Here is a 27,411-nt window from a genome sequence, read left to right as displayed (position 1 = left end):
CAACAGTTTTCATTTCCTTTGGAGGGGCCATGCCCTTCCCCCAACAGCTGTCTTAATCTATTGGATCCCTGGTCCCTCTTCCCCGGCCCCGGGTTGCGGTCCTTACGTGGACTATCTGAGACACTCAAGCTGGGTTGTAGTAGCTGGGTTGTAGTAAACTCCCATCCCCACCCCTTTGGGTCTCGGGGAGCCTCGCCGGGCTAGCACTGCTAGGAGGGCCTTGGAACAGGAGGGGAAGCGAGGAGGCTCATTTTTCTGCGGCCCCGTCCTTGAGGCCGTCCCTGGGGCCTTGTCTCTCCTCTCTGGGGAAGAGCACGGGCGGTAATAGGAGAACCGAGCAAGCTGCCAGCATCCGCTCCTCTAGCGGCCTAACACACCAAATAAAATTGCTTTTCATCTTGAGAAGCTGAGATGCTGCAAGGCTGGGCCGCTAGTCCATAAAGATGAATCTTCAGAGCATTTACTGGCTGGAATGCCCTGGGAATCCAAACTGGTTTCTGTATAAAATACGAGGAAGGTTCAGAGAAGGTGGCAAGACGGGGTGGGGAGCGGGCAGGAAAGATTGATTGCAAACTTTGTGCCAACTGAGCACCTCCGTGCGTGCCAAGCGGCGAGAACAACACTTGAAAAATGCATTAGATTATCCAGAGCACAACGCTGATTTATAGGTGCAGTAATCCCCATCTTGCCATCCATTTTTGTAATAGAGAGAGATTAGGGCAACGGTGGCGCTTTCTTGGGATTGCCAGCTCTGTCCCCACCCCCGGCCGCCCCCCAGTCCACGATGAATCACAGGGTAAAATGCAGAGTTAGCGCTTTTAACAGGATTTAACAGGATGTTCTGATGTGGAGGGTTTCAAGATTTGAAGCATTTCTGAATTTGGAATGAAAACTGACTGCATGAGGAATTAGGTTTTTTTTTGTTTTTTTTTTAAATCTAATTATATTGATTGCTTAGCATCACAAGGGGCTTCCTTGTGAGCGAGAGGAGGCAAGGAGTCCTCCAGGAGCTCTCAGGCTGGGTTTAAAACATGAGGTGCGTGTTGGGAGCGGCAAGGTGACTCACCTCCAGAGGCATCTCACAGGGTAGCTGCCAGCGGTCCCACCTGAACATAACTATGGCCGGGAGCACACGGCATCTGATGCCACCTGAGTTGGGAAGGAGCCTGCCCGGAGAAAATGACACGCACCCTCACCTTGGTCAACGAGCATTTGTCTATTCAGTATACAGTAAGCCAGCGCCTAGGATGGGCAAGGCACGATGCTAGATTCCTGCAAGATACCAAATACGGGGGCCCCCTCTGCTCTCTGCTAACGGCTTTGGGAGACATCTGATGAAAGAAGCCTGCCCTCCAGATCCTTACAGTCCCAACTGAACTGAGGCTGAGCAAGCAGGAACCACAGGAACGAGCAAATGTAAGGAGCAAGTTCCCAAAGGAAGCAGATAAGGAACTAGCACATTGTCAAGTCAGGGGAGGGTGAGAGGGACCAAGGACTCCTGGGGCGGAGGGTGAAGTGTGCTCAAGCGGACTTTCCTTTCTGGGCAGTGGCTCCAGGGAAGCCACTGGAAACAGGAAGTTATCTGGGTGGACTTGGCCCATCCCCAGGGCCTGCTCACCAATGTTTTCTGCCGCTCTGGAAGAACCGTGACCCCTAAATCTGTCTTCCCAAACCCCTCTTCTAGGGAAATCTCATTCCCATATGTATTGTTCTAAGAAATAGTTTATCATTTTATCTCCAGCAAAGTCCCCCGTGACCAGGCAGGGCGGGAGAGCCCGCCTGCCTGTCCACACACCCACTGCGTCAGCAGATGAATCTCTTAGGTCCCAGGAGGGGATGCTCTCGGGGTTGGGGGGATGGGGGCTATCCTACCACTCTGCAAGACTACAGAGCTGGGTGGGTGGGGGCTGATTCCTGCCCACTGGGCTGGCCATGAGAGAGGAACAGGATGCCCGCCCTGGGGAACCATCATCAGTGCAGTGTGATGGGAGGAGACAGCCTGGGCACCAGAGCTCACGGCACAGGTCACAGGCACAGTCACAAGAAGGGCTGGGTGAGAGCACCGAGACCCGAAGCTAAGAGAGCGTGAGGGGTGCCTGCCGTCAGCACCATCAGCACCACCATCATCCGCGCATATTCCATCACTAGCGTCGCTACCGTCCCTCAGCTCAGTTCAGTCGCTCAGTCGTGTCCGACGCTTTGTGACCCCATGAACTGCAGCACAGCACGCCAGGCCTCCCTGTCTATCGCCAACTCCCGGACTTTACCCAAACCCATGTCCATTGAGTCGGTGGTGCCATCCAACCATCTCATCCTCTGTCATCCCCTTCCCCTCCCACTGTCAATCTTTCCCAGCATCAGGGTCTTTTCAAATGAGTCTGCTCTTCTCATCAGGTGGCCAAAGTATTGGAGTTTCAGCTTCAGCATCAGTCCTTCCAATGAACATTCAGGACTGATGTCCTTTAGGATGGACTGGTTGGATCTCCTTGCTGTCCAGGGGACTCTCAAGAGTCTTCTCCAACACCACAGTTCAAAAGCATCAATTCTTTGGCGCTCAGCTTTCTTTATAGTCCAACTCTCACATCCATACATGATTCCTGGAAAAATCATAGTCTTGACTATCACTAGAATTACCATTTATTCCTTTCTTGGGGCCGTGTTGCCCAGTTTGCAGGATCTTAGCTCCCTGACCAGGGATCGAACCTGCGCTCTCGACAGTGAAGGCATAGGGTCCTAACCGCTGGGCCACCAGAGAATTCCCACCATTTATTCCTAAAGATGCCTGTGGGCCCAGCCTTTGTTAAGTGTTTCACACGTGTGTAGATTAACCCTCACAACTACCAGTGACCAAGGGACCACCCTGATCCTGTGTGATAGGTGAGGGCCCTGAAGACTTAAAGAGGTCACCCAGAGAAGAAGTGGCAGAGCGGAAATTCAAGCTCAGGCGGCCTGACTCCGAAGCCTGAGTTCACCGCATACCAAACTGCCTCCCGTCCCAGGTGAGGGCGTCTGGTTGATGCCGATATCCTGAAGGTCTGACCTGGGGAGACTTGACAAGGTGAATCATTTTAGGTCATGGGCAAGCGGCAGGTGTACCAAGGGTGGAGATGGGATCGCTCTGCTTGTTTTTTGCATTATTCCTTCATTCACCACTGATCTGGGTAGAGACAGCATGAAGAGGTGAAGGCTTGTCCCGGGGGCCCTCAGGAGCCACATGCGGCCGTGGCACTGCCCCTGCCCAGAAGGAACAGGAAGGGCCCAGCGTGTGCGTCCCACTTCTCTGCTCTGAGAGCTGCACGGGTGCGGGGGGGACAGGGGGAGCAGGGATGGGGGTGGGGGCAATGGGGTGGTTGGGGGGATGGGGGTGGGGGGATGGGGGTGATGAGGTAGGGGTGATGGGTTGGGGTGGGGTGGGGTGGGGGGAGTGGGCATGGGGTGGGTGGGTGAGGTGGGGGGTTCCCGGGGTGGGGGTGATGGGGGGTTGGGGTGGAGGGGCAGGGACCAGGTGGCAGGAAGCCTCAGTCTCCTGCACCTGATGCTTCCTCTCCTCTTTCCATCATCCACCTGAATACATGTATTACACACGCTTAAAACACGCACAGAAGACAAAAACGCCAATCCATCCTGCCAAAGGCATTTTCCCTTAGATTTAAAACCCTGTGTAATTTAAGGAATATGTAATTCATGTGTCTGCATTGAAACCATCAAAGTGCTTTTAAAAGAGCTATTTGAAATCTTTGGAGCTTGATGAATCTTTCCAGTTCTTTCTTTGAAACATGGGAACCACATACTGCCAGGGATAGAGTCAGTCAAATACCAAAGGCTGGGGTGGGTTCCAAGCTTTAAACCCGTGACGTTTCACTTCACAAAACTGAATTTCTCATCTCTAATATCCACTTCCAAATAGGACCCCGCGCTCACAAGGACCACTCACACCTGTGCTCACCTGACTAGCGCTTCCCCCACCCTCGGTCCTGACTCCGCCCGCGGACTGCGTCCGGCTCTGCGATCCCCGCACCATCCCCGCGGTCACGGCCACCCGGTGGGTCGGGGTGTGCCAAAGGCGCGCCGCCTCAGGGCCGGTTTAAAGCGTGGGTCCGGGCCAGAGTCGCTGAAAGACTGGACAAAATCTGCGCGCGAGCAGCGGCGCCCCCGCCCTGCCCCCGCACACTTGCTGGTTGGGCCCGCTCGGCCCGGGGACCCCACCAGGCTCCGCGCCCGCCTTCCCCTGCAGCACGGCCGGGTCCCCAGCTGACCGCGCAGATGGAGGAGAGGCAGGCGCGGTCGGGGGGGGGTTCCCAGGCATCGACCTTGACGGAAGGGCGGGCCATCACCCCGCGATCACCACAGCGCTGCGCTGTGTCCGGGGGACACCCAGCTGCGCCTTGTCCGGGGGTCACCCCGCGATCACCACGCTGTGCCGTGTCCGGGGGTCGCGCTCCGGAGGCCCCCAGGCCTCGCGGGGACCCCTCCATCGCCCCCTCCCCCATCCCTCCCCAGCTACCTCTTGACCCGACCCTCCGGGGGTCACCCCCACCTGTCCCCGCCCCCGCCCCCGCCAGCGGGGGGCCCCAGCGCATCCTGACTCTCAGCCTTCCTCCGCACGCCCCCTCCCTGGTGTGGGAAGCGCCCACTGCTTCCCGGTCCGTTTCTATACCCCTGGAAAGGGGCGTCTGACTCTCGCTCGCACCTTCTGCCCCGGCTCGGCACTGGCCTGTGAGCCCCGTCTAGGCGGTCAGGACGCTGGGGTTAAGGATAACCCAGGAAGCCGTGCTCTCCGCAGTGTGGACTAGGCCTGAGAGGTGGAGGGCAGCCGCCCAGGGACACACCCCTCGTCTTCCCTCCACCTCAGAACTCGATTTTCTTCTGGTTACTGGAGGCGGCCGGTGGAGCGCCATCACCCCAGCTGCCCAGCTGGCGCGGTTCTGGACATCCCAGCTCTGCTCTGGGGCCCCTCCTCAAACCATCAGCTGGTGAATTGCAAGCGCTGAAGAATGCTGTTTTGGTTTGTTTCAGTCATTACATTTGAGCAGTGACGGACGGTTTTAAATCCTGGGGCTTCAGGTTCCCCCCCAAGAGCAGTGAGGAAAGCCATGTGTTGTACTGTGCTGAGGCCCTGGGTTGTGTCCAACTCTTTGGGACCCCACCGGCTGTAGCCCGCCAGACTCCTCTGTCCCTGGGGATTCTCCAGGCAAGAATACTGGAGTGGGTTGCCATGCCCTCCTCCAGGGGATCTTCCCAACCCAGGGATTGAACCCTCTCTCCCAGGTCTGGCCACCAGCAACCTAGGTTACTTCCAGGTCACCCGCCCTGGACTGGGTCCTCACAGCATCCTCTCTGGGCGGCCCCAGGTGGTCTCCCATGACTGTTTCACTCACAGGGAAATTCACTCTGAAAGGAGGGCGATCATCACCTCCTTCACCGACCCCCCCCCCACTTCCAATTTCCCCACAACCTGCAACAACCTCAGCCCCCAAGTACACCAACGTCAAACACATGTGACCTAGGTTGACACCTTTCTCTCCCTTGCTCTTTACAACGCAAATCCAATCTGGCCCCAGTCCGGCCAATTCTCTCCTTGAAATGTCGCTCAGATCCACAATAATGTTCAGTGAAGGTTGAGTCCTGAAGGTCAAGAGTGAGAGGAAGGGTGTTGTAGACAGGGAACAGACTATGTGAAGGCTGGGATCTTGAGAGCACCCCAGGGTGGGAGGCGGCCAACGGTTTGGAGGCCCTGCTGGACGGCTCACCAGGCCGCCTGACCTCTGCCTCAGTGGTGTGGGAACCAGCACTGCCCTTCAAACACCTCCTCGCGCACCGGTTCTCAGGACTGCCCAAGAGCTCTTGGAGTCTAGCTCCATCTCCTGTCTCCATCACTTCTTAGGGAGCAGCGAGCTTCAGAAGTGCCCTCCCCAGGTGTGAGCAGGACTTTCTGTGTGGATGCCGCAACACACGCTAGTTCCCCTCATTCGACACACACCTGTGTCCTTTGCCTTTGAAGGCTGGGGTCAGGCTGCTGCCTCTCACGATGCAAGAGACCCAATCAACCTCTTTCACCTTGACCTCTCCTTGAAAAGGCAGATTTCCCGCCCCCTCCACAATCACCCCCACGTGACCCTGTTGCGGGACCAGACTCCTTGGAGATGGTGCTCCTGGAGCAGCAGGGCGTGACTCAGTTATTGGACAAGACGTGGGGACGATCACCAGTGGATAGGAAAGCTTGCTCGGCCTGTTCGTGGAGAACGTTCGAGTTAGTATCACGACCAGGAGCCACCCCATCCAGTACATGAACACCTCCCACCACATGTGACTAAGCCTCTTCCTAGAGCCAGGCTGGGGGAAAGTCCTGGCTGGTGGGGTGTTTACACCTCGGCTTGTGTCCGTGGGAAAGGGTGGCACCTTCCAACGCAAAAGGCTGTGAATGGCCAACTCGAGACCGAACGACGCCCATAGCCCAGGACTTGTTACTATGTGCCTGTTTGTATGCTTCCAGTTAAATGCAGAGGTTCTGGTAGCAGCCACCAGCCTCCCAACAAATGGCCTGGAAAGGGAGAGATTGGGCCTGGGACTCGGGTCCTCCCATCACCATAGAGACCAGTCATCACTCGGCAGAAGCAGAGACGGTCGTTGTCTGGGTGTTTGGAGGGGATGGTCCTGGTCAGGCTCACCGTGCCGTCAGCACCCACCCTGCCTGGCTCACTTTCTCCTCCCCCAGCCCTGGGATGGCGGGCCAAAGGGCTCAGAGGTCGACCCTCAGACGGAAACGTTCCCCCCACCCTTCAGTGGCTGTGTGATGCGGGGTGAGTCCACACCCTCTGGGCCTGTTCCTCACTGAAGGGAGGAATAACATCCAGGCCGACATCATCACAGGAGATGAGGCCCCTGAAAGTGATGTGTAAGTTATAGAGCACTGTTCAAATATCAATTACAATCGTGGTGCTTCACTGCCCAGCAGTCCCCAGAGACTGGAATAGGAGCCTGTAACTTAGAGAATAACGGGAATAATGAACCATCACGAAGCGCTTACTGCTCTGAGGACCACCACTTCATGCGAAGTCCTTAATTCAACCCTCTCACGCATCCTGCGAGAAGCAGCGTCTCCACGGACAGGTAAGGAACAGAGGGGTCAGCGCTTGCCCTCGTGGGAGCGTTAGGTCACCGGTCAGCCAGCACAGGCACGGTCACTGTTTGCAGACTCCCCATCTTTCCAAGGCTGCTTGCTCACACTAACACCTAGCACATACGCATGCGCACGCGCGCGCACACACACACACACACACACACAACTTCACTTCCCACTGAGGCTCACAATGGGCCACGAGAAACTTCCCCAAAGTGTAGAGGCCCATCCTTTCCCAGAGGGTCATGCTTGGAAGTCCTGCTCCACAGTATGGAGGCAAGGCCCATCCCAGACGGTGGAGGGGACCCCTGGATGGATGCGGGATCTCTCCATCAGGTGGCCTTTTGCCATTGATGCAAATCATCAGGGAGTCACTCTCCTCCCCACCTCCCTGCCCCAGCCCTGGCCTTGGAGTGCAGACTCTTGGGGTCCCACCCTAGCCAGAGCTGCCCCCCCAGCTGGGTTTCCAGTGCACCCTGGAGTTTACTGCCATCAAAGACTGGGAGTGAGGATCGTGGCAAATGGTGCATCCACCCCCCGCCCTCCATCCAGTGGAGGGACCAGAGCACTTGTCCACACCGGCCAGCGGCTTACCCCAGGCTCCCGCGTCTCCCACCATCCCCTCGTCCTCTCCACGCCACCCCCGGGTTCCTGTTTCAGATGCCAGCGTGGGTGGTCCACGCCCCTCCGGTCCGCGCTCCTCTCCGTTTAGAGGCAGCCCACCGATTCCTGGCACCAGTCACCGATTCCTCCTAGGTGGACCCCACAGACACTGGGCCAAGGACGTTCTCCTCCGTCAGAGGACATCCCAGCTCCGGGCTACCTTCCGAGGTGCTCGGAAAACCCTCTGACCAAAAGGTAGCCCCAGGAGGCCCTTGTGTAGACGGAGACATTTTTAAAACACAACTCACCTGACCCCTCCTGCAGCTGCTAAATCAGGCGCACGCGTGAGATGCCTCCGGGAGGAGGGGCTGTGTTCCTGATGACCACACACTCACAGTGCACTTTCTCATCTGCATTCATTTTGGGAGCTAATTCTGGCTGCTGAATGTCTTCATTTAAAATACACACACACATGTATTTTCTTCAGTGTTTTAATTAGGCCCAAAGGAATGTACTTTCAAATTTTGGTACACTTCATTTGTTATATTAATGAAAAGCCACTTTAAATCAAGTTTCCTGTTGATATTTCATTATGTATGCTGTTCTTACACATCTCTAAAGGAGATTTACGTTACAGGTAGTAACCACAAATACCCGCAGTGGACACGCTGTTAATTTAAAATGTAAGGTTTTGAGGCGCAGCAGAAATATAGGGTCACTCTTTTCTCCAGGGCCGCTCACTTCCCTATGAGATGACCCCCAACTGTCGCCCCATTCAGAGGCCCGACCTACATGCAGGGATCTGACGCTCACACCCAGGTTCACGGAAGACAGAAGTCAGCAGGGGGTCAGAGCACACACGGAAGGGACGGGCAGGGACACGGCCTGCCAGGCGTCAGCAACGGGGCGGGAGAGGACTCGGGAACCTCTGGGCCCTGCCTGGCTGTGTGTGGCCTGGATGTGCTCGCTGGGTTGTGGCTTAGGCCATCTGCACACACGTGCCCACACGCGCGCTCACATCACGCTCGGCGATGGTGATGTTATGTGTGGCCCCTCTCCCAACAACGCGGGCGGCCTCGAAGGTGGCGCTGGCTTAGCCCTTGGCTGCCGTTGAGCGTTTCCAGGTGCCGGCACTGCACCAAGCGTGGCAGCCGTATGCCACCAGACTGAGCCCACCCCACCTCGCCGTGGTGTAGGCGGTCCACCCCGACCCCGTATGATGGAGGAGAAAGCCGACACGCGGGGCTAATGGACTGTGGAGTTAAGGTCTGAAGCCAGGCCCGGGGCCCTGACCACTGTGTCTCGCTGAGAGAGGCTCTGCCGGAGACAGGCCTCCAGCTCCCACGTTCTTGGGGTGCTGTGAGGTAAACCGGGCTTAGTAGCTGAAGAGGACGGTGATCGGCATGGTCCCATGCGAGGAGGGTCAGCGCTGCCCGCTGGCTTTGAGCCGGCAGAGGTTAAGCCCCAGTCTGGACACGCGTCGGTGCACTGAACCTTACTTCAGCGCCACACGGTTTGTTCAGTCCCGTCTCCCCACCGCGGCGGGCTGAGAGCACCCCGCGTGGGAACAGGAAGGGGGAAGAGGACTTCTCTGGGCTGCTCAGGACGCTTGGCCGCGTGATCTGACTCCGACTCCTTTTCCTTGTCTTTCAGGTGAGGGAGGCGACGGCTGGGACAACTGAGGCACAACCAGAGGTCCGGCCACGCTTCCTCTGGTGGTCTTCGGGGCCTTGCAAACACCGACAGACGTTACCTCCGGGACCCTCACGAGGACTCTCTGCGTCAATCTGTTATCATTGCTCCTGTTTCACAGATGAGTGAACCAGTTCTCAGAGAGGTCAAGTGACAAGCCCCACGTCACACAGCAGATGCGGGGCGTCAGGGGAGTACAGAGGGCCCAGCAGAAGCCCCAGGTCTCTAACGATTGATGCCCGTGCTTTATAATTCCTCTAGTGTCACCGAGGTAGGCGGCGGGGAGTGTCATGGTTGGCTCTTTTTTCCTGGTTGACTTTTAAACATCTTATGATGGAGAAAGGAATTTCAGACAGTATTCTGCAGCTTAATTTTTTTTTTTTAAAGAGAACTTTTAAGTGCAAGGCAAATATGTTGTTATGCCTGGCTGGACGGTACCACATGCACTGAAATGGCCTCTTTAGAGAAAGTTAAGATAAATATGGCAGTTAGGTGACTGCAAGACTGTTCCACACCCTATTTAGAATTCATATTTGACTGAATTTAAAAATCATAATGATTAATAAACACATAACAGCTACAATTCATTGAGCGCCTACTCATTGTGGCCAGGTGTTAGTCGTGAAGTCGTGTCCGACTCTTTGCGACCCCATGGACTGTAGCCCTCCAGGCTCCTCTGTCCATGGAATTCTCCAGGCAGGAATACTGGAGTGGGGTGCCATTTCCTCCTCCATGGGATCTTCCCAACCTAGGGATTGAACCCAGATCTCCTGCACGGCAAGCAGATTCTTTACCCTCTGAGCCACCAGGGAAGCCGGTGGCCAGGTAGATCACATCATCCATTAAGTTGCACACACCTGCCTGCCAGCCCCGCCATCCAGTCACGCTGGCTGCTGACTAAGGATCAGGTCACACTCTTCCCCACTTCAGGGCCTTTGCACTGGCTAGTTCATCTGCCTGGAATGCTCACCCCTGGGCTTTGCAACTGGAGGCTCCTTCCCAGGCTGCCAGACGCTGCCCATCTCTCACCACCCAGCTGGCCCCGGAGACGCTCTCCCAGAGCATGGCTTTTCCTTCCCGGTACCCAACAGCATCCTGGGATTATGTTCTCTCTGCATCTACTGATTTGTCTTCTTTCCACCCCACTCAGGGCTGTCGGGCTTCCCAGGTGGCGCTCGTGCCCAGGGTGGTGCCAGGCTCCTCTGCCCATGGGGTTTTTCAGGCAAGAACACTGGAGTGGGTCGCCATGCCCTCCTCCAGGGGATCTTCCTGACCCAGGGATCAAACCCACGTCTCGTGCATCTCCTGCACTGGCAGGCAGAGTCTTCACCACTAGCGCCACCTGGGAAGCACGTCATCTATCACATTTCAGGCACATATGTATAATATATGTATAATATGTAACATATATAATATCAATACTTACATCATAAGTTTATTACTAACAAATGACTGACTCTCCTTCCTTGGACTCCAAGATCACTTTGCCTGTTAGTCTCTAACTCTGTCGTGATTATCATTATTTGACTAACTGCTCTATTTCTCATGGCACACACTCCTGCTAGACCAGGGGCTCATCTCCACTCTGTGTCACTGCCCGGGGCCACCCCAGCAGGCACTCAGGCCTGCCCTGATCACTGGACCTTGACTCTGGCTCCCCTTGGGTTTTCACTGGTCCTGATTCACAGGCATCAGGAGAAGGAGAGAGGAATGGCTGACCGAGCTCCTGCCATTCCAGGCAAAAGAACAAAGGGCCCTGCGAACATCACCCCATTTAATCTGAGATCCGCATTAGAGTTCCCGTTCACAAACGCGCACACCGGTGGTGAAAGCTTAACTTCCTTGAGATCTTTCTGACTCTCCCACCTCCAATTACTGACAGGTAAAACTGGAAAACTAGGTTTTCTTAAATTTAAAGAACTATCAAACAAGCCTCTCTCTGGGCCATCACTTGAGTCCCAGGTGTCAGTAGCACTGAACCTTGATGGTGACACGTTTGTGAAACCACCGGTCACTGAAAAGACTCCAGACCTGGAGCCCCCGGCTCTCCCTGCTCCCCCGGCCTGGTCTGCAGCTCTCTTCCCACACTCTGGAATTTGGGGGGCTGCCTCTTGGGGTCTGGAAGGGCATTCTGTCTGCTATGACCCTGACCTGGACCCAAGGCACCCCCCCAGATCCTGCATGAAGGAGGCTTGTCTGGGGGCCGAGGCCACAGGGCAGCGGCCTCCGGCCTGCGGGGCCAGCCCTGAGCAGACCCGCACTCGTGAGCCCTGACTTGCTAACTCCATGCGTGCATACTCAGTCGTGTCTGCCTCGTTGCGGCCCCGTGGTCTGTAGCTTGCCAGGCTCCTCTGTCCATGGAATCCTCCAGGCAAGAATACTGGAGTGGGTCACCATTTCCTTCTCCAGGGACTTGCTCACTTACAAAGGTGCTTGATCCCCACGTCTTCAGCTGAAGGCAACCTGTAGCTAATGAAAGCTCACCAGTCCAATCCTCCACTTCCAGGCAGGCAGGACGACAGGCAGCATTGCAGGAATGCCTAAATATTTCTTTCACTAGCGCCCCCTCCCCGACAGGGCTGCAGCCTTGATTTCAGTTGTCACAACAATACAGCTGTTTTAGGTCCTTGGAAAACCAGCCAAGGAGAGGCAGCAAGAGACCCCAGGTCTGAGAGGTCACCTTCGTCTGCCTTGAGAAGCATGCATGTGCACACGCATGTGTGTGTGAGGGCGGGGTGATTGTGCCAGGCAGGTAAGTGGTGAATTCCTGGACCAGGTTCTCCTGTTGGCCCGGGAGCGTAGAGCACTGAATTCTGTCCACTGAGAACCCCGATTTCAGGAGGCTGTGGCACTGGGCCCACAGACCCACAAAAGACTGGTGAGAGAACATTCTTTCTGAGGAAACCCCCTCCCACGCACAGGAGCCAGGCCTCTGAGTGCCGACAAGGCCCGACAAGACCTGAAAGATGACGTAACGAGGTTCCACCCAGAGCCGCCCGAAGCCGCTGACACATGGCCCCGGGGACGTGAGTTCAGTGGGCAGCTGCCCCAGGGTCCACGTGTGGGCATTACCGTAAAGGAAAGGGAAAGCAGCCCTGCTCACTGATCAACATTCATATTCGTGTGGAAAAGCACAAATTATACGAACCAAGTGAAAACTGGTAACCCCACTTCCTAGTGATGGAAATTGTTAATACATTGCAGAATATGCTTCCAGATGCTATTCTCTGAGTGTACACAGGAGCAGGTGTGCAAGCGCTTCCATTCTCCTGGAATCTGCTTTTCTTATTTAAAGATAAGTTCTTCCATGTCATAAGATTTAAATTTTTATGGATGTGTCATCATTTCCTCAGTTGATAAGGGGCAGAGGCTGGTGCACATTAGGCATTTCTGCAGCAGGTAGAACTGCCCACACCCAGTGGAACTCAGAGACCTCAGCCTGGACCCTTTCCTCAGGGACAGACTGGCTCCCACTCGAGCTGTGAGTCTGATCACCCACCTGACTTAAGTGTGAAACTCAACCCAGGCAGACATTTGAAATTCAAGTTTTCCCGGAGCTACGCTGATAGGTTTAGAGACCTGGGCAGGCTGCTGATGAGGGGAGGGTAACAGCAGAGAGGAAGATCTGAGCTCTTTGAAATGACCTTGGGGTCAAGAGGTCATTTGGTCCAGGCGATTCTTTTTGTGGATAAGGAGACTGAGGTCAGGAACAGTTTTATGAAAGAGTAATAATCTGGTGGAGAAATCAACAAAGGATACAGAGAGAAATTTTCCAAAAGACAAAACATGAGTTAAGAACGTATTTTAAAATATTCAATTGTGTTCACAAAGAAATGAAAACCAAACAATAAAAGCTCTTTTTTGTCTATCAAATTTAGAGGGGAAGACAGAACTGGCTGGGTTCAAGGAGCTGGACCCTTTGTACACTTGGGATTTTCAAAGATGTGATTTCCTCTGCATGTATCATGACAATGTGTCCAAATAGCTTTAAATATAGTCATCCCACTTGATACATTGTTTTTACAGGAATTTATACCAGGAATTTATCTTAATGAATTAATTAGAGATAGTCACAAAGATTTATCTTCTAGGATGTTCACTGCAGCATTTTTTATGGTGGTGAAAATTTGGAAAAGACATAAATGTCCAACAATAGGGGATTGGTGAAATAAATGGAGCCCTAGGCAGCCACTAAGATTCAAATTTTAGAAAAATTAATGACATGAAAAGGCTCATGATATAATAAATTTTAAAATTTGCTTATAAAATTGAACACTTTTTTCAAGTGAATATTTCTGAGTGCCAGAGTTACAGGTAATTTTTGTTCCAAAATTTTATCTCTATGCTCCCATGCTTTTCAAATTTCTACAATGGATGCGTTTGTTAACCTCTTAAGAAAAGGGCACCCGAGGAAGGTCGGATTATGGCGGGGAGGCTACAGGAAGTGAGGAAGTGTTGTGCCAACTGAGGCCTGCAGGTTACCCTTGGCCTTCAGCAGTATCATCTTGTTTTACAGGGTCTGCCTACAGGCTGAACCCCCGGGTGCAGGGCTGGGAGCCACCACGTGGGTGCCAGGGGCCAAGAAGGACAGCCTTGACCCGGCCCCTGACCCTGAAGCTACTCCTAATGAGAAGCCATAGTTAGCAGGTAACCTCACAACCCCCGCAGCCCACACCCTCAGCACCTCCTCTGTCCTCCTCCTCTCCGGACTGGACCTCTCCAGGCCATTCAGGAAAGTTCTAACTGCTTCGATGAGTCTTAGAGGCCTGCTGAAGATCGTAGCTCTCACTTCCTCAGTATGCGGGCGGGGGAGGACCTCTGGAGGACCAGCTTGCTCCGAGGGGTAACAGCGGGGCCGACGACTGCCGCCCGCAAAGTTGCAGGGAACTCGAGAGACCGGTGGGCACCGGGCTCTAACGACTGCCTGTTTGCTGCACGGTCAGCATCCTCGGCCCCAGGACGCTCCCACACCTGCCGGTCCTACCTGTCCTTCAGACCACGTCTTCACCTGCTGTCAGAGTTCTACTCTTTAGGACTCACTCCCACCCCCGGTCTTTCCCAAATCACTTGCTTTCCCCCCTTACTAGGGGACCCCGTTTTTTTCTTTCATCAATGCACTCTCTGCTTCCCTGGTGGCTCAGATGATAAAGAATCGGCCCCACAATGCAGGAGGCCCGGGTTTGATCCCTGGGTTGGGAAGATCCCCTGGAGAAGGGCATGGCAACCCACTCCAGTACTCTTGCCTGGAGAACCCCATGGACAGAGGAGCCTGGCGGGCTACAGTCCACGGGATGGCAAAGAGTTGGATACGATTGAGTGACTCACACTTTCACTTTCATGCACTCTGTACCCCCCTTGAGTCCTGAGCCCCACCCAGGAGCACCCCGAGCCCCCATTGCGACCCACGCACCCTCCCAGGGAAGCACCAGCGCCCGCGGAAGCCTTGCCGGCCCGAGGGGCTGTCTGGGGCATCAGCGGAGGAAGAATTCCTCGCACAACGTGTCCTCGCACCATCCACCATCCTGCTGACCACGCGAGCCCCGTGGACAGGACAGCCACGGGGTGTCAGGATGTCAGAGGATGTCGGAGGCGGGCCACACGGAGGGCGCACGGCGTTCACAGCTCACTGCCACGCTGCCGCCTGTCCCCTGCCAGGGTCCCCTGACCGCCGAAGCCTTGGCACGAAGGTCTCTGGGTGGGGCCTGGCCCCCGCGCGTGGCTGGCGCGTCCTCAGCTGCCGCCCTCCTGTGGTCCCCGCCCTTCTGCTGAGCCTGGTTGTCATTCTGTGGATTCTATGAGCCACTTGATATCCTTACTATTCCATTTCTGCTTCAATGAGTGGTTTCTGCCATTGGCAAGCAACGGCCCCGGTGGGCCACAGCTCCCCCCCAGGGCTGCTGGAAGCACTGCTGGCTGGAGGGGGGGGCGCCCAGGGCAGAGGACCCAAGGGCTTGGGGTGTCCCAGCGCTACGCTCTCCGGGGCTGGGGCAGACCTCGTTCCGGGGTCGTTCTCCAGGTTTTCCTGCCGTTGGTATCGTTAGCATGTTTGGTTCTTCGCGTCACTGCAGACTCAGGAGCCACGGACGCTGGGGAGACTGTTTACCGCACGGAGCTGCGCCGTCACCGCCCTCCGCAGTCAGAGGGCCGTTCACAGGGGCCTCCTCGGGAGGCCCGAGGCCGTTCATCGCCTGCGGTCACTCCAGACCGGCCCTCTGGAAAGATGCCTCACCGCGTCAGCATCGCCCTCACCGTCCTCCCCGATAGCCCCCGCCCTCCTCTGAGCAGAGCCAGGCCCAGAGGCCGGTCCTCTCCCAGAAGGCAGACCCTGCTCACTTCCAGGAGCTGGAGGGAAGGGTCTCTGTTTTGGGGGAAGCCAGGGAAAAGCCCAGCTCACCAATGGCCACGTGACTCCTTTGAAAAAAGAGGGAATGTTGCTTTTTCCCCTCTGTAGCAGTAAGCTCAATAAATGAACAATAAGCTCATGAGAAAGCACACAGCTAGGAGCGGGGGTCTCCCCCTTCTCTTGTGCAATGTTTCCCTGCAGGACCTTCCTGCTTCCTCCGAGGTACCGCTGGTCCCCCAGGGACCAGAGCCTATGTGGGATGACTCCCAGCTCCACACCTGGGGCTCAGGCCTGGGGACAGGTGCCAACGTGGTACCGGGCGGCTGAGGGCACCCTCGGGATGTGGTGTCCGACGAGGGGAAGATGAGGCGGGGGAACCCGGGGCTCTGGAGAGGCCTGCGGGACCCGGAGGAAGGCCAGGACCCAGCCCCTCCCGGTTTCCTGTTACTAAAGCCCTTGAAGGGCCCGAGGTCATTTGTGAGGGAGGACCACGGGGGGAGCACCGTGGGGGAGCACCGTGAGGGCGCTGGAGCCCTGGCCCTGGACCCTGGCCCCAGGACCCCTGGTCCTGGAGGGTGGGCGTGTGTGACATGGAGGCCAAGAGTCCCGAGCACAGGGAGCCGGCTCCGCTGACCAGCTCGTCACCCAGAAACCCAGGAGGCCTCCTCGCGCCCCCGGAGGGGTGGAGGTTCGGCACCGGCAGGGACCGAAGGCCCTGGGGCTGAGGGGGAGGGACCTGGGGGGAGGAAACGGCCATTTCTATTCCCTTTGAATATTTAGAAGTACGGCGTGGACACACACACTGCAGCGAGGTCAGGGGCCTGGTTTGACACTGAACACAGTTAGCTAAGACGTCACCACTGGAGACGCCAGTGCAGGGGACACCTGTGGACCTCTGTGTTATTTGTGTAACTTCCTGTAAGTCTCTAGTTATTTAAAAATAAAAAGTCATTTAAAAAGATACGGGATACAATGTTTTCATAATGAAAACCTAGCCATGTCAGATCACAGAAGGAAGCTCCCCCAAATTCCAAAGGGGAAACTTCAGAGCTGGGACATAATTTTCCACCCCAGGCTGCTGGAGTAGAACCTCTGGCTTCCCAGCCCTGTGTGGGGTTGGGAAAGACCTAGGAGACGTTGGCAGAGAGCCCCGACTTGGCCTCCATCCCCAGGCCTGACCTGCAAAGGACACTGTGATGAGTAAAACGGGGTATTTCCGTAAGGGCCTCTCATGGAGCTGGCGGCAGCAGTTAAGAGAAGGCCTGTAAGCAACACACACAGACACACACCCACACACTCAGACACACACACACAACACTGCCCAGCCACATCCACGGAGCTCCCTTCCTATTTCTTGTGACCCCGGCACCCCACCCACCCACCCCAGTGTCGGGTGGGCAGAACAAGCCCACGACAGGACTTCCTTGGTGGGCTCTTGGTTAAGACCCCGCCTGCCAATGCAGGGGACCCGAGTTCGATCCCTGGTCCGGGCAGATCCCACATGACGAGGGACAGCTAAGCCCGAGCGTCACAACTACTGAAGCGCACGTGCCCCAGAGCTCATGCTCCGCAACAGGAGAAGCCAGCACAAGCGGAAGCCCGGGCATCACAACTTGAGAGCAGCCCCCACTCATCGCAACTAGAGAAAAGCCCAGGCAGCAACAGAGACCCAGCAGAGCCAAAATTAAATAAATACAATTTTTAAAAAGAGCAAATGTCCACGGACGGCCTCCGGAAGGCACCGAAGCACCACACTCAGGACACAGCGGACTTTTGTTGCTCTGTCCTTTCCAGTGTAACATCAACTCTCTCGTCTATGGCTCAGAGAGCCTCCAGCGAAACAAAATTAAAATACAGAAACAGAAAACATGAAGTTTCCTCTTTACTCCTTTGTGTGGGACTGAAGTCTTTTAACACAGTTTCCAAAAAAACCCATCTCAAATCCAATAAACTATGGAGAAAAACAGTTGAACATGCAAAAAGATTCAGAAATCTACAATAAGGGAGCTTACATGAACAAGTATTTTCCTGTGAAATTGATTTTCTCCAAGAAAGAGGAAAACTTTATATTCTCAAAGAGACCGGGGACGAAATTGCATCGATGAAAAGAGAACCATCTCAAATGTTTAAAATATTGTTTCTAGAAGTAAAACACTAACTACGCATTGTTTCTGAGGTCCGCAAGAACAGTGAACTGTGTATTGGATGTTGCAGAAAGCCAGCTTCCCTGGTGGCTCAGATGGCAAAGAATCTGCCTGCAATGCAGGAGACCTGGGTTCCATCCCTGGGTCAGGAAGATCCCATGGAGAAGGGAATGGCAACCCACTTCTGTATTCTTGCCTGGAGAACTCCGTGGACAAAGGAGGCTGACCGGCAAGTCCATGGGATCGCAAAGAGTTGGACATGGCAGAGCCACTAACACTGCACTGCAAACTAATTACCTGGAGAAATTCTCTGAGGGTTTAGAAGAAGATGTAGGTGTGAAAAGAGTAAATAACAAGAAAGAGAAAAAGAGGAAGATCACAGAGTATCTATTGGGGAAGATTTGCATAACAGGGCTTCCAAAAGGAAATAAAGGAGCAGAGAAGAAGAAATAATAGAAGAAAAATGCTCAGATATAGAAATCATTAGAGATCATTAGCAAAGGGAAGAAGGGGAGAAGGGTTGAGTAAAGGAGGCTCCCCTCTCCCCGAAAAAAAAAAAGAACAACAACATCCACAAGTGAGGGAGGAAAAGGAAGAATTCTGATCACGCAGCCACCACGGCTGAGGGCCTGTTCCAAGAAAATGGATAACCTGAATGTTTTACAAAATCAAACAGAAATGAAGATACATATTCCAATGAGAAATATAAAGAACAATTTCTTATAAAGAAATTATAAGGAAAATAAAGAACAAAATAACCCAGAGGGAAGGAGTGACTGAGATTTACGACGGAGCATTCAGCACAGGAGCGGCTCAGAGCCTGGCGGAGCAGCAAGGGAAGGTGGGCCTGGCGGCGTCCACGCGGTCAGGGACGGGCAGGGGCAGCGGTGCTCTGAGGCCCCGCGGGGGAGGAAGCCACGCGGGGGAGGAGGTCAGACGCGGGAGGAGGCCGCCCGGGGAAGGGGGAGGCTCTCGCGGGCCGGAAGCAGACGGAGGGGAGAGAGAAGGGCGGCCCCGCGGGGTGGAGGGGCGCGCGGCCCCGGCCCCTGCCGTCGGGAGCCGCCGTCCTCCAAGCGGAGGCGGGCGAGCGGGCGGGCGGCGCGCGGCTGTCCCGGGCCCCGGGGTCGCCGGGCCGCGCTCCAGCGCCCTCCCGCGGTGGGAAACGGGGCCGCGGCCCTCGGCGCTCCCCTGGGGCCCTCCCGGCGGCTTCGCAGGGTGGCCGGGAGGCGCCGGGGCCCGGGACGGCGCCTGGAGAGGGCCGAGCCGGCAGGGACGCTGGCTGGCAGGGAGCGCGGCGCCGCCCCGCGCGCCTCGGATCCCGGCCGCGGTCGGGGCCGCCCGAGGTGCCTGCGGACCCCGCGGCCCGGGGGCTGGCGGCGCAGGGTCCCCAGTGCCCCGGCTTCCAGGGCCGTCCTCCGCCTCGAGGCCGACGCCGGGCCGGCAGGGTCGGGTTTCCCGGCCGCCGGGCCGCTGGCCTCCACCCTGCGGGGCAGGCGGGCCTCCCCGCCCCGGGACGAGGACGCCGGGGCGGCTGGAGGACACGGCTTATCGGCCAGTTCGTCTCCTTGGTCCCACCGTTTACGAGGAGCGACTAGAATTACCGTTGCCTGCTCGGAAGAGGCAGGGCTGCGTGTCAGGCAGGACTCCCCGCGTCGCCGACGGCCGCAAGCTGCGCCTCTCGAAGCTTCCGAGGAGCGTCTTAAAGGGGGCTCGACCCGGCTCCGGGGGCTCTCTTGTGGGGTCTGGAGTGGGGCAGGACGCGCCCTGGCCGGCGGGGAAACGACCGCCCCGTCGCCGGAGCCTGGACGCAGCATCTGCCCTGACGCGCGGCCCGCACCGCCCTTGGCTAGCATGGCGCCCATCCGCGTGTCCTCCGCCTCGGGGTCCTGCTCCTCCCGGGTTCTCCTCCCCCAGCCACCCCCCCAGCGTCTCCTCCTCACCCCGCCCCCAGCTTCTCCAACCCCCCGCGCCAGCTTCTCCCCCACCAGCTTCTCCTCCCCCCCAGCTTCTCCTCTACCACACCAGCTTCTCCTCTGCCCCCCAGCTTCTCTTCCTCCCCAGCTTCTCCTCCCCCCAGCTTCTCCTCCCCCCCAGCTTCTCCTCTCCCACACCAGCTTCTCCTCTCCCCCCACCCCCAGTTTCTCCTCTCCCCCCACCCCCAGTTTCTCCTCTCCCCTTCCAGCTTCTCCTCCCCCCCGCCAGCTTCTCCTCTCCCCCCAGCTTCTCCTCTCCCCCCCCCAGCTTCTCCTCTCCACCCAGCTTCTCCTCTCCCCCTCAGCTTCTCCTCCCCCCCCACCCAGCTTCTCCTCCCCCCCCCCCCCAGCTTCCCCTCTCCCCCTCAGCTTCTCCTCCCCCCCCACCCAGCTTCTCCTCTCCCCCTCAGCTTCTCCTCCCCCCCCACCCAGCTTCTCCTCTCCCCCCCAGCTTCTCCTCCCCCCCCAGCTTCTCCTCTCCCCCTCAGCTTCTCCTCCCCCCCCCACCCAGCTTCTCCTCCCCCCCCACCCAGCTTCTCCTCTCCCCCTCAGCTTCTCCTCCCCCCCCACCCAGCTTCTCCTCCCCCCCCACCCAGCTTCTCCTCTCCCCCTCAGCTTCTCCTCCCCGCCCCACCCAGCTTCTCCTCTCCCCCTCAGCTTCTCCTCCCCCCCCACCCAGCTTCTCCTCTCCCCCTCAGCTTCTCCTCCCCCCCACCCAGCTTCTCCTCTCCCCCTCAGCTTCTCCTCTCCCCCTCAGCTTCTCCTCTCCCCCTCAGCTTCTCCTCTCCCCCCCAGCTTCTCCTCTCCCCCTCAGCTTCTCCTCCCCCCCACCCAGCTTCTCCTCTCCCCCCAGCTTCTCCTCTCCCCCCAGCTTCTCCTCTCCCCCTCAGCTTCTCCTCTCCCCCCAGCTTCTCCTCTCCCCCCAGCTTCTCCTCCCCCCCCAGCTTCTCCTCTCCCCCTCAGCTTCTCCCCCTCAGCTTCTCCTCTCCCCCTCAGCTTCTCCTCTCCCCCTCAGCTTCTCCCCCTCAGCTTCTCCTCTCCCCCCCAGCTTCTCCTCTCCCCCTCAGCTTCTCCTCTCCCCCTCAGCTTCTCCTCTCCCCCTCAGCTTCTCCTCTCCCCCCCAGCTTCTCCTCTCCCCCTCAGCTTCTCCTCCCCCCCACCCAGCTTCTCCTCTCCCCCCAGCTTCTCCTCCCCCCCCAGCTTCTCCTCTCCCCCTCAGCTTCTCCCCCTCAGCTTCTCCTCTCCCCCTCAGCTTCTCCTCTCCCCCTCAGCTTCTCCCCCTCAGCTTCTCCTCTCCCCCTCAGCTTCTCCTCTCCCCCTCAGCTTCTCCTCTCCCCCTCAGCTTCTCCTCTCCCCCTCAGCTTCTCCTCTCCCCCTCAGCTTCTCCTCTCCCCCTCAGCTTCTCCTCTCCCCCTCAGCTTCTCCTCCTCTCCCCCCAGCTTCTCCTCTCCCCCCCCCACCCAGCTTCTCTTCCTCCCCAGCTTCTCCCTTCAGTGCTCTCCTTCTGAGTCCCGAGCCCGGCCCTCATGTCTCCCCAGTCAGCACACTCCCCAGGGATCCACGCCGCCCCCCCTCTATGCACACGACACCCAGATCTTCATCCCAGCCTCTAGGTAGGCGCTGGATTCTGTGTGCACCTGCCCACTGACAACTAGCTACCCCGGGACATTCCGTAAGCACCACAAGGTCAAGAAGCCTCTGCATTCGTTTCCTGTAGCTACTCTCACCAGCTCTCACTCAGCACTGCTTGCTGGAATACTGCAAACAGCTGAGCTCTGATTTTACTAAGTCCTTCATACCTGGCTTTCTCGGGGGGACGCAGGGCTCTCGAGGTCCTGTACTCACCTCTGTAGTCTCATCCTTGGCACCCCCACCCCCTCCTCCTTCATATCTCTTCAAAACCTGCCACTGAACCATTTTGGATTTCTTTTAGATCCCAGAATGCCCAGGCATCTTTCCTAACTTTATGATATGTCAAGCCATTTACCTGGGAAAGAACACTGTCCTTTTCTTAGCCCTAATCAGGCAGCCTCCTAGAGGAAGCCTTCTCGGTTGCTCCCGCCAAGAGAGCTGGGTTCCTCCCCTGTATCCTCTGCTTACGAATGCAACACATGTGACGCTGAATGGTTCTTACTTGCTGACTTGTGGCCCCCTTTAGGCATGTGATGGGATGAGAAAGCACTATGATTAATAAATGCCTACGGTATGCAAGGGGCTTCCCTGGTGGCTCGTGGTTAAGAAGCCGCCTGCCAATGTGGGAGACATGGGTTTGATCCACGGGTTGAGAAGATCCCCTGGAGAAGGACCTGGCCACCCACTCCAGTATTCTTGCCTGGGAAATCCCATGGACACAGGAGCCTGGCGGGCTGCAATCCACGGGGGCACACAGGGAGGGACGTGAGCGAGCGACTATACGACATGCATGCAAGATGGCAGGGTCAGGCTCTGCCCCATGTACACTGAAGGGGTTGGCAGAGGCACGGAAGCAGGCGAATCCCGACTGGGTGGTGGGCACACAAGCAACGCTGCCCTCTGAGAAGACCCTGCCGGGCTGAGGCCTTATGTGACTGGCTGGCTCCGCCGTGGCAGGTACTGGGGCTAGGTCATGCCCACCTCCGTGCCCTTAAAGGGTGGAAGGGTCAAAAGCCCTCTGTCCTGGAGTGAGGAGGGCCAGAGGGCAGGGGGGCTCGCTGGCAGGCCTCTCCTGGGGATGGTGGGAGCCATGGGAAATGCCACCAAAACACCCTTTCCTGTGTGTTTTTGAGAGCAGTTCTCATCTCCACCTCCATGAAGGCAGGCAGGCGGGAGGCTTTGAGGAGAGTGTTCTCCAAAAACCTAAGTTCAGTTCCCTAAGTGAGTGTGAGAACTGAAACATGATTTCCAGGCACTGAGGAATCTCACCATTTAACATTGGCCCTTACAGACGATTCTGGGTGGGAGATAGCGGTTTGCATCGGGACATGATTGCCCAGCACTCTGAGCCCACAAACTAATACGAGTTTAATTTCTGAAAACAAGGTCCACCAAGATGAAATTCCACTAATTAGCAAAAGCCTTCTTTTTCCAGATGCATTCCAATCTATTACCCACGGAAGCAGACATTAGACATAAATGTGGGGAGAGGGGACTGCATGTCAAGAGTTGGCTGAGAGAGGCCTTCACTCCAGGTTCCCCTTTGGAATTGAAACTCATCTCGATAAATCACCATGGCTCTTCGCCATCAGAAGTCTTCTCCCTTCAGATCTTATGGCCAAGAGAAGTACGGGCCATATGTTCACACCATTTGGTGAAAAATACACTGAACCAACAAAACAAGCATTGCACTTATGGGGAAATTTTTTATCAAGCTAAAAGTGTGTTCATCCTAAATGTGCAGAAGATGTCATGTCATTTTTCCTCCCAATGGGAACAAATAACTGCTCATATTAGACCAGCATTTTTAAAGCAATGATCTAAATATAAGCAACTCGTGTCCTCCTCACGTGTCCCTTTTTATCCCTCTTTTGGGTCACAGTGGGTGACTGAAAAGTGAAACTGGAAAGAAAAAAATATTACAGAATTAAAACACTCAATGTTATTTGGCTGGGGCACCAAAAAAGTTGTTAATTGGTGGGAAACTCCAATAGCCCCCAAGTCAAGCTAAGACTTGCCAATTCCTTCTGGACAGGCCCATTCCCTAGATGATTTCAATTTAAAGGCTACCTGGGGTTTAGTTTAATCCTAATTTCTTATTAAGTGTCATCTATGAAAGCCCATGGGCCCATCAATACATTTTTAGAAAATTTACTTTCCATTCCAAGTCTTAGGGTGTATTTGAAAACCTGACTTGGGCATCTGGAGCATCTTGTGTCCAGTAGGGATGTAATAATGATTTTCTCACAGGCATTCACACAACCTTTGGATGTAGAAGGGAGACCCCAGGAAGGTGTGGGGGGCTGAGACCTGTAACTTGGGCTGCTTATACCACTGAGTGGGTGATAATTTTATTTGTATCTCAACACAAAACATGCAGATGAAGCTCTTGAGGACTGTGAAGATGACAAGAGTAAAGTGAGACTGTTGGAAGGACCTGTCGTGCAAGGACAGAGCATTGCCCAGACTTTCCTTATTTTGGTTTAGTTTGGACTGTGTTCCCTTTAACAGAGGCACAGATGCTAAGTGAGCAAATGACATTATGTCTTGTCCTGAGACTTTGCAAGACACTCCCACCGTGCCCCCTCTCCCTCCTTCAGTCTGTGGCTAATATCCTTCATGGCTTCTGCTTTAAAAGTCCCCCTTTTCTCTAGATTTTGCATAAAGCTGAAGACATTTCTAAGACAAACATACATTCTTGGAAAGGGGTGGTCTCAGTTTGTTTCCAACTACTTTGCGTGTCAGCCGATGATTCTATTTTTGGAGAACGAATGTTATAATGTTCTATACTAAGGCTTCTATAAAGAACAACTAATAGCTGTGAAACTCAAGTGTAAAAAAACATCCAAACGTGAAGTAATCACCACTTACCAGAAAGCAGTGTTATACCCACTGCTGGTTCTGGCCTGGAGGAATTGCTTTTGTTTGGGCAAGGATATCTTTAAGGGGCTGAATCCAAGTTTAGGTTCTGTGAGTCTTTTGGAAAATCTAGTTTGTCCAATGTACAGATCCAGGCCCAGCTAAATACCAAATTTCCGCAGAAGATCAAAGTGCAGGCTTTATTTATTTACCTGACCTTAAGCTTACACGGAAATGAAGAACATCCTGAATTCCACTTCTATAGCCCACAGAAGTATGGCCCATCTCCAGCTAAGTGTGAAGACTGCAGTCCTTTTTCTCCAGGGAAGCTCTCTGCTGTGTGCATCAGATGAAAGCAATAGCAAAGAAAACACTGTGATCAGCCCCCTGCGGTATTTGACCCCTGAAATGTTATAAGCCACTCCCCGCCCCGCCCCGCCCCCCCCCCCCCCCCCCCCCCGAAGGACAGGACAGGGCAAGTTTACTGCACGACTGCACTGTGCTCCAGAGATATACGCGTCTCGCCCCAGGTCTGCAGAATGAAAGGCGAGGACTCCTACCACCTCTGGATGTCCAACAGCTAAAACGAACACTCAGTAGAGAAGTTATGCCATCACCCTTGGCACTAAACAGCCAATCAATAGACGAGTCTTTGTGGCTTTTACAAGAAACCCCCAAACAATAAAAGTCACACCAACTATGTGACTATGAAAATGGGAAGATGCTCTCTTAGACCAGATTTTTAAATTATGTGAAGTACACTTTAGGGCACTCACCAAAGGGAAAGTGTATGCAATTAATACACAATGATCACTTAGGTTATAAGACCTTTATACAGTTATCTAATTTAATCCTCACCAATCCTCAGGTAGGTGTTACACTGAATTACAGGTGACAAATTGAGGTTCAAAGAATTTAAGCAGCTTGCTCACTGAAGGTTGTGGAGACAGCAAGAGAAGATTCCATAACATCTCCTTCAAGGACATTTCAATTTCAGTGGAAGAAATAAGAATAGACTGAGGATAAGCAAGGCACAGGGGTGTTTAGAAGTTAGGCACGATCCTCAGCTAATGCCATTATTTCCCCAAGCTTTGGCAGCATGTTTATATGGATTTTAAAAAACTTCCAAGGTTGATTAAGTCAGGAAATGCTTGGGATAAACAGGTTTCTTTTTTTGTAGGATTTCTCAGACTTTTAAAAGTGATACTGTGGATTACAGATGCCCAAGAGGAGAATATGTAAGGAGCGGGTTTTGTTTTGACATCACTTCTGTCCCTTAGAATATACTTTAGAAAAAGCTGGGGTAAAACTTTTAAGTCCTTGAAATCAGATTCAGGAAGAAAGAAGAGTCTCGTACTTAGGGACACATTAGATGGTCTTCCCCCAACTTCCCCTCGGGGTTTCATATACTTAAACCCTGGAGTAAATTAACTTGACTTTGGCATTTGAGGGGATTGCATGACTTGGATCATCATAAAACAAAAGAAGGACTGCAAATCCGCAGAAAGAAGCATGACTGGAGATGGGCGTGGGTACATGTGGTGGTCTGTGGGACTTAAGAACAAAAAAGCCCTAAATAAAGTCTCCTTGTATAGCTTCAGTCCATTCCTGAACTTCCAAGGGCTGATCGCATAAGCTGGGATCACCGGGTGCCAGGCTACGACTCTGGGTCTTCCCCCTGCACTTGGGAACGCACAAGCACCCTCGTGTGCAAAGGAGCGGGAGGGGCACCGGGTCAGTCACACTGCAGAGCTGGAGACTGCAGACCAGCTGCCCAGCGCATGTTCTAGACTCACACGCGTGTGGGTCAGGCCGCACGGTGATGTGGCTGAGCTCTTTCAGTCCAGACCCCTTCTCACCAGACCCTGGTTCCCACAGCTAGAGCCTCACTTCATCTCTTAGTCAACAAAATATACATACTCAGTGTTCTCAAGGCATAAACACTGGATTTGGAAGATGAGTTTATTTCTGTAATTATCTGACAAGAACGACCGGAACAGAACTGAATCAGGGTCTTTGCTCATGAATGACCCTTCAGCACCTGAACAGAACTTGGCACACAGCACGTGCTCAATGCATTTCTGCTGAATTAATGAATAGTGTGACATCTTAGCAGGTTATTTACTATCCCCGAAAATATGTACTGGCAGTTTTAAAAGCTCGTTTGACTCTGAGGGTCTTTGAGGGAAGATGATGGGGGTGGCAGAGCGCAGACCGATCAGGCAGCTACACTTGGTGTCCCAGGTAAGAAAGTGAAACAAAACTCAGCGAGAAGAAAATGGACTATTTGATTGGTCACTTTGGCTCATTTATAATACTTTGCTTCCTTGAAGGTGAACAGATAATGGGAATTTGTACATGGTGTTTGATAAAAAATGAAGTATTTCCAACAGTTGGTAAATGAATGATTTCAGGGCGAAAGCCATCTTCTTTTCGTAAAAGAGGTAGTTAATAGCTTACATTCTGCATCATTAAACTGTTCATAACCCCTTTAAAAAATCATTCTCTATTATAATTTTTAAAAAACCACCTAACTAGTTTTTGAATAAGCCACATTCACCAACAAAAACTGATTCTATATCATTCTTGATCTTAAATAAAAACATTTGAGTAATTATTTCCGCACACATGCCACCCAGTAATATCCTCTGTGACATTAAAAAATTCAAATACCAACACATTCAACTTTATAGCACCATTCCAAAATACTAAACTTTCTTTGCACCTTTATTTTAATCTTTTTTTTTTTTTTGTACACATTTAAAGTATGGGCATCCTGTAAATTTCTGAAAAGCCTCATAGGAAAAAAAACAACTAATTTTTAGGACAAAGCAATAACTCAGTTTGTAGGCAAGATGATGTCAGGCAGGCTGTAAGTTCTTCATGGGCTTCTGTAGTCTTCATTCTGGGGTGAGAATGTAGAAAGGATGCTAAAATCTTCCTGGATTATTCTAGAGATTACATCGCGTTATCAGTATGTAAAATCTTGTTGCTCAGTGGTCAGACTCTAGATATTGATTACAACTCAAACCATGACAACAACAG

The 27,411-nt window shown here is 54.3% G+C and overlaps 1 protein-coding gene across 1 annotated transcript in view; it reads right to left on the bottom strand.

Annotated features, from left to right (window-relative positions):
- Positions 1-21,734, bottom strand: part of LOC122684263 — a 69,315-nt gene extending 47,581 nt beyond the window's left edge. The window contains exons 1-2 of the mRNA XM_043888271.1: positions 21,721-21,734; positions 19,504-19,856 (exon numbers count right to left, since the gene is read on the bottom strand). Coding sequence (XP_043744206.1) covers positions 19,504-19,856; positions 21,721-21,734 — 367 coding nt within the window. The remainder of the gene's footprint in view (positions 1-19,503; positions 19,857-21,720) is intronic.
- Between the last annotated feature and the right edge of the window lie 5,677 nt (positions 21,735-27,411).

The sequence above is a fragment of the Cervus elaphus genome, chromosome 26 (genome assembly GCF_910594005.1).
Source record: "Cervus elaphus chromosome 26, mCerEla1.1, whole genome shotgun sequence".
NCBI classification, from domain to species: Eukaryota; Metazoa; Chordata; class Mammalia; order Artiodactyla; family Cervidae; genus Cervus; species Cervus elaphus.
This window is presented reverse-complemented; position numbering and strand designations above follow the sequence as displayed.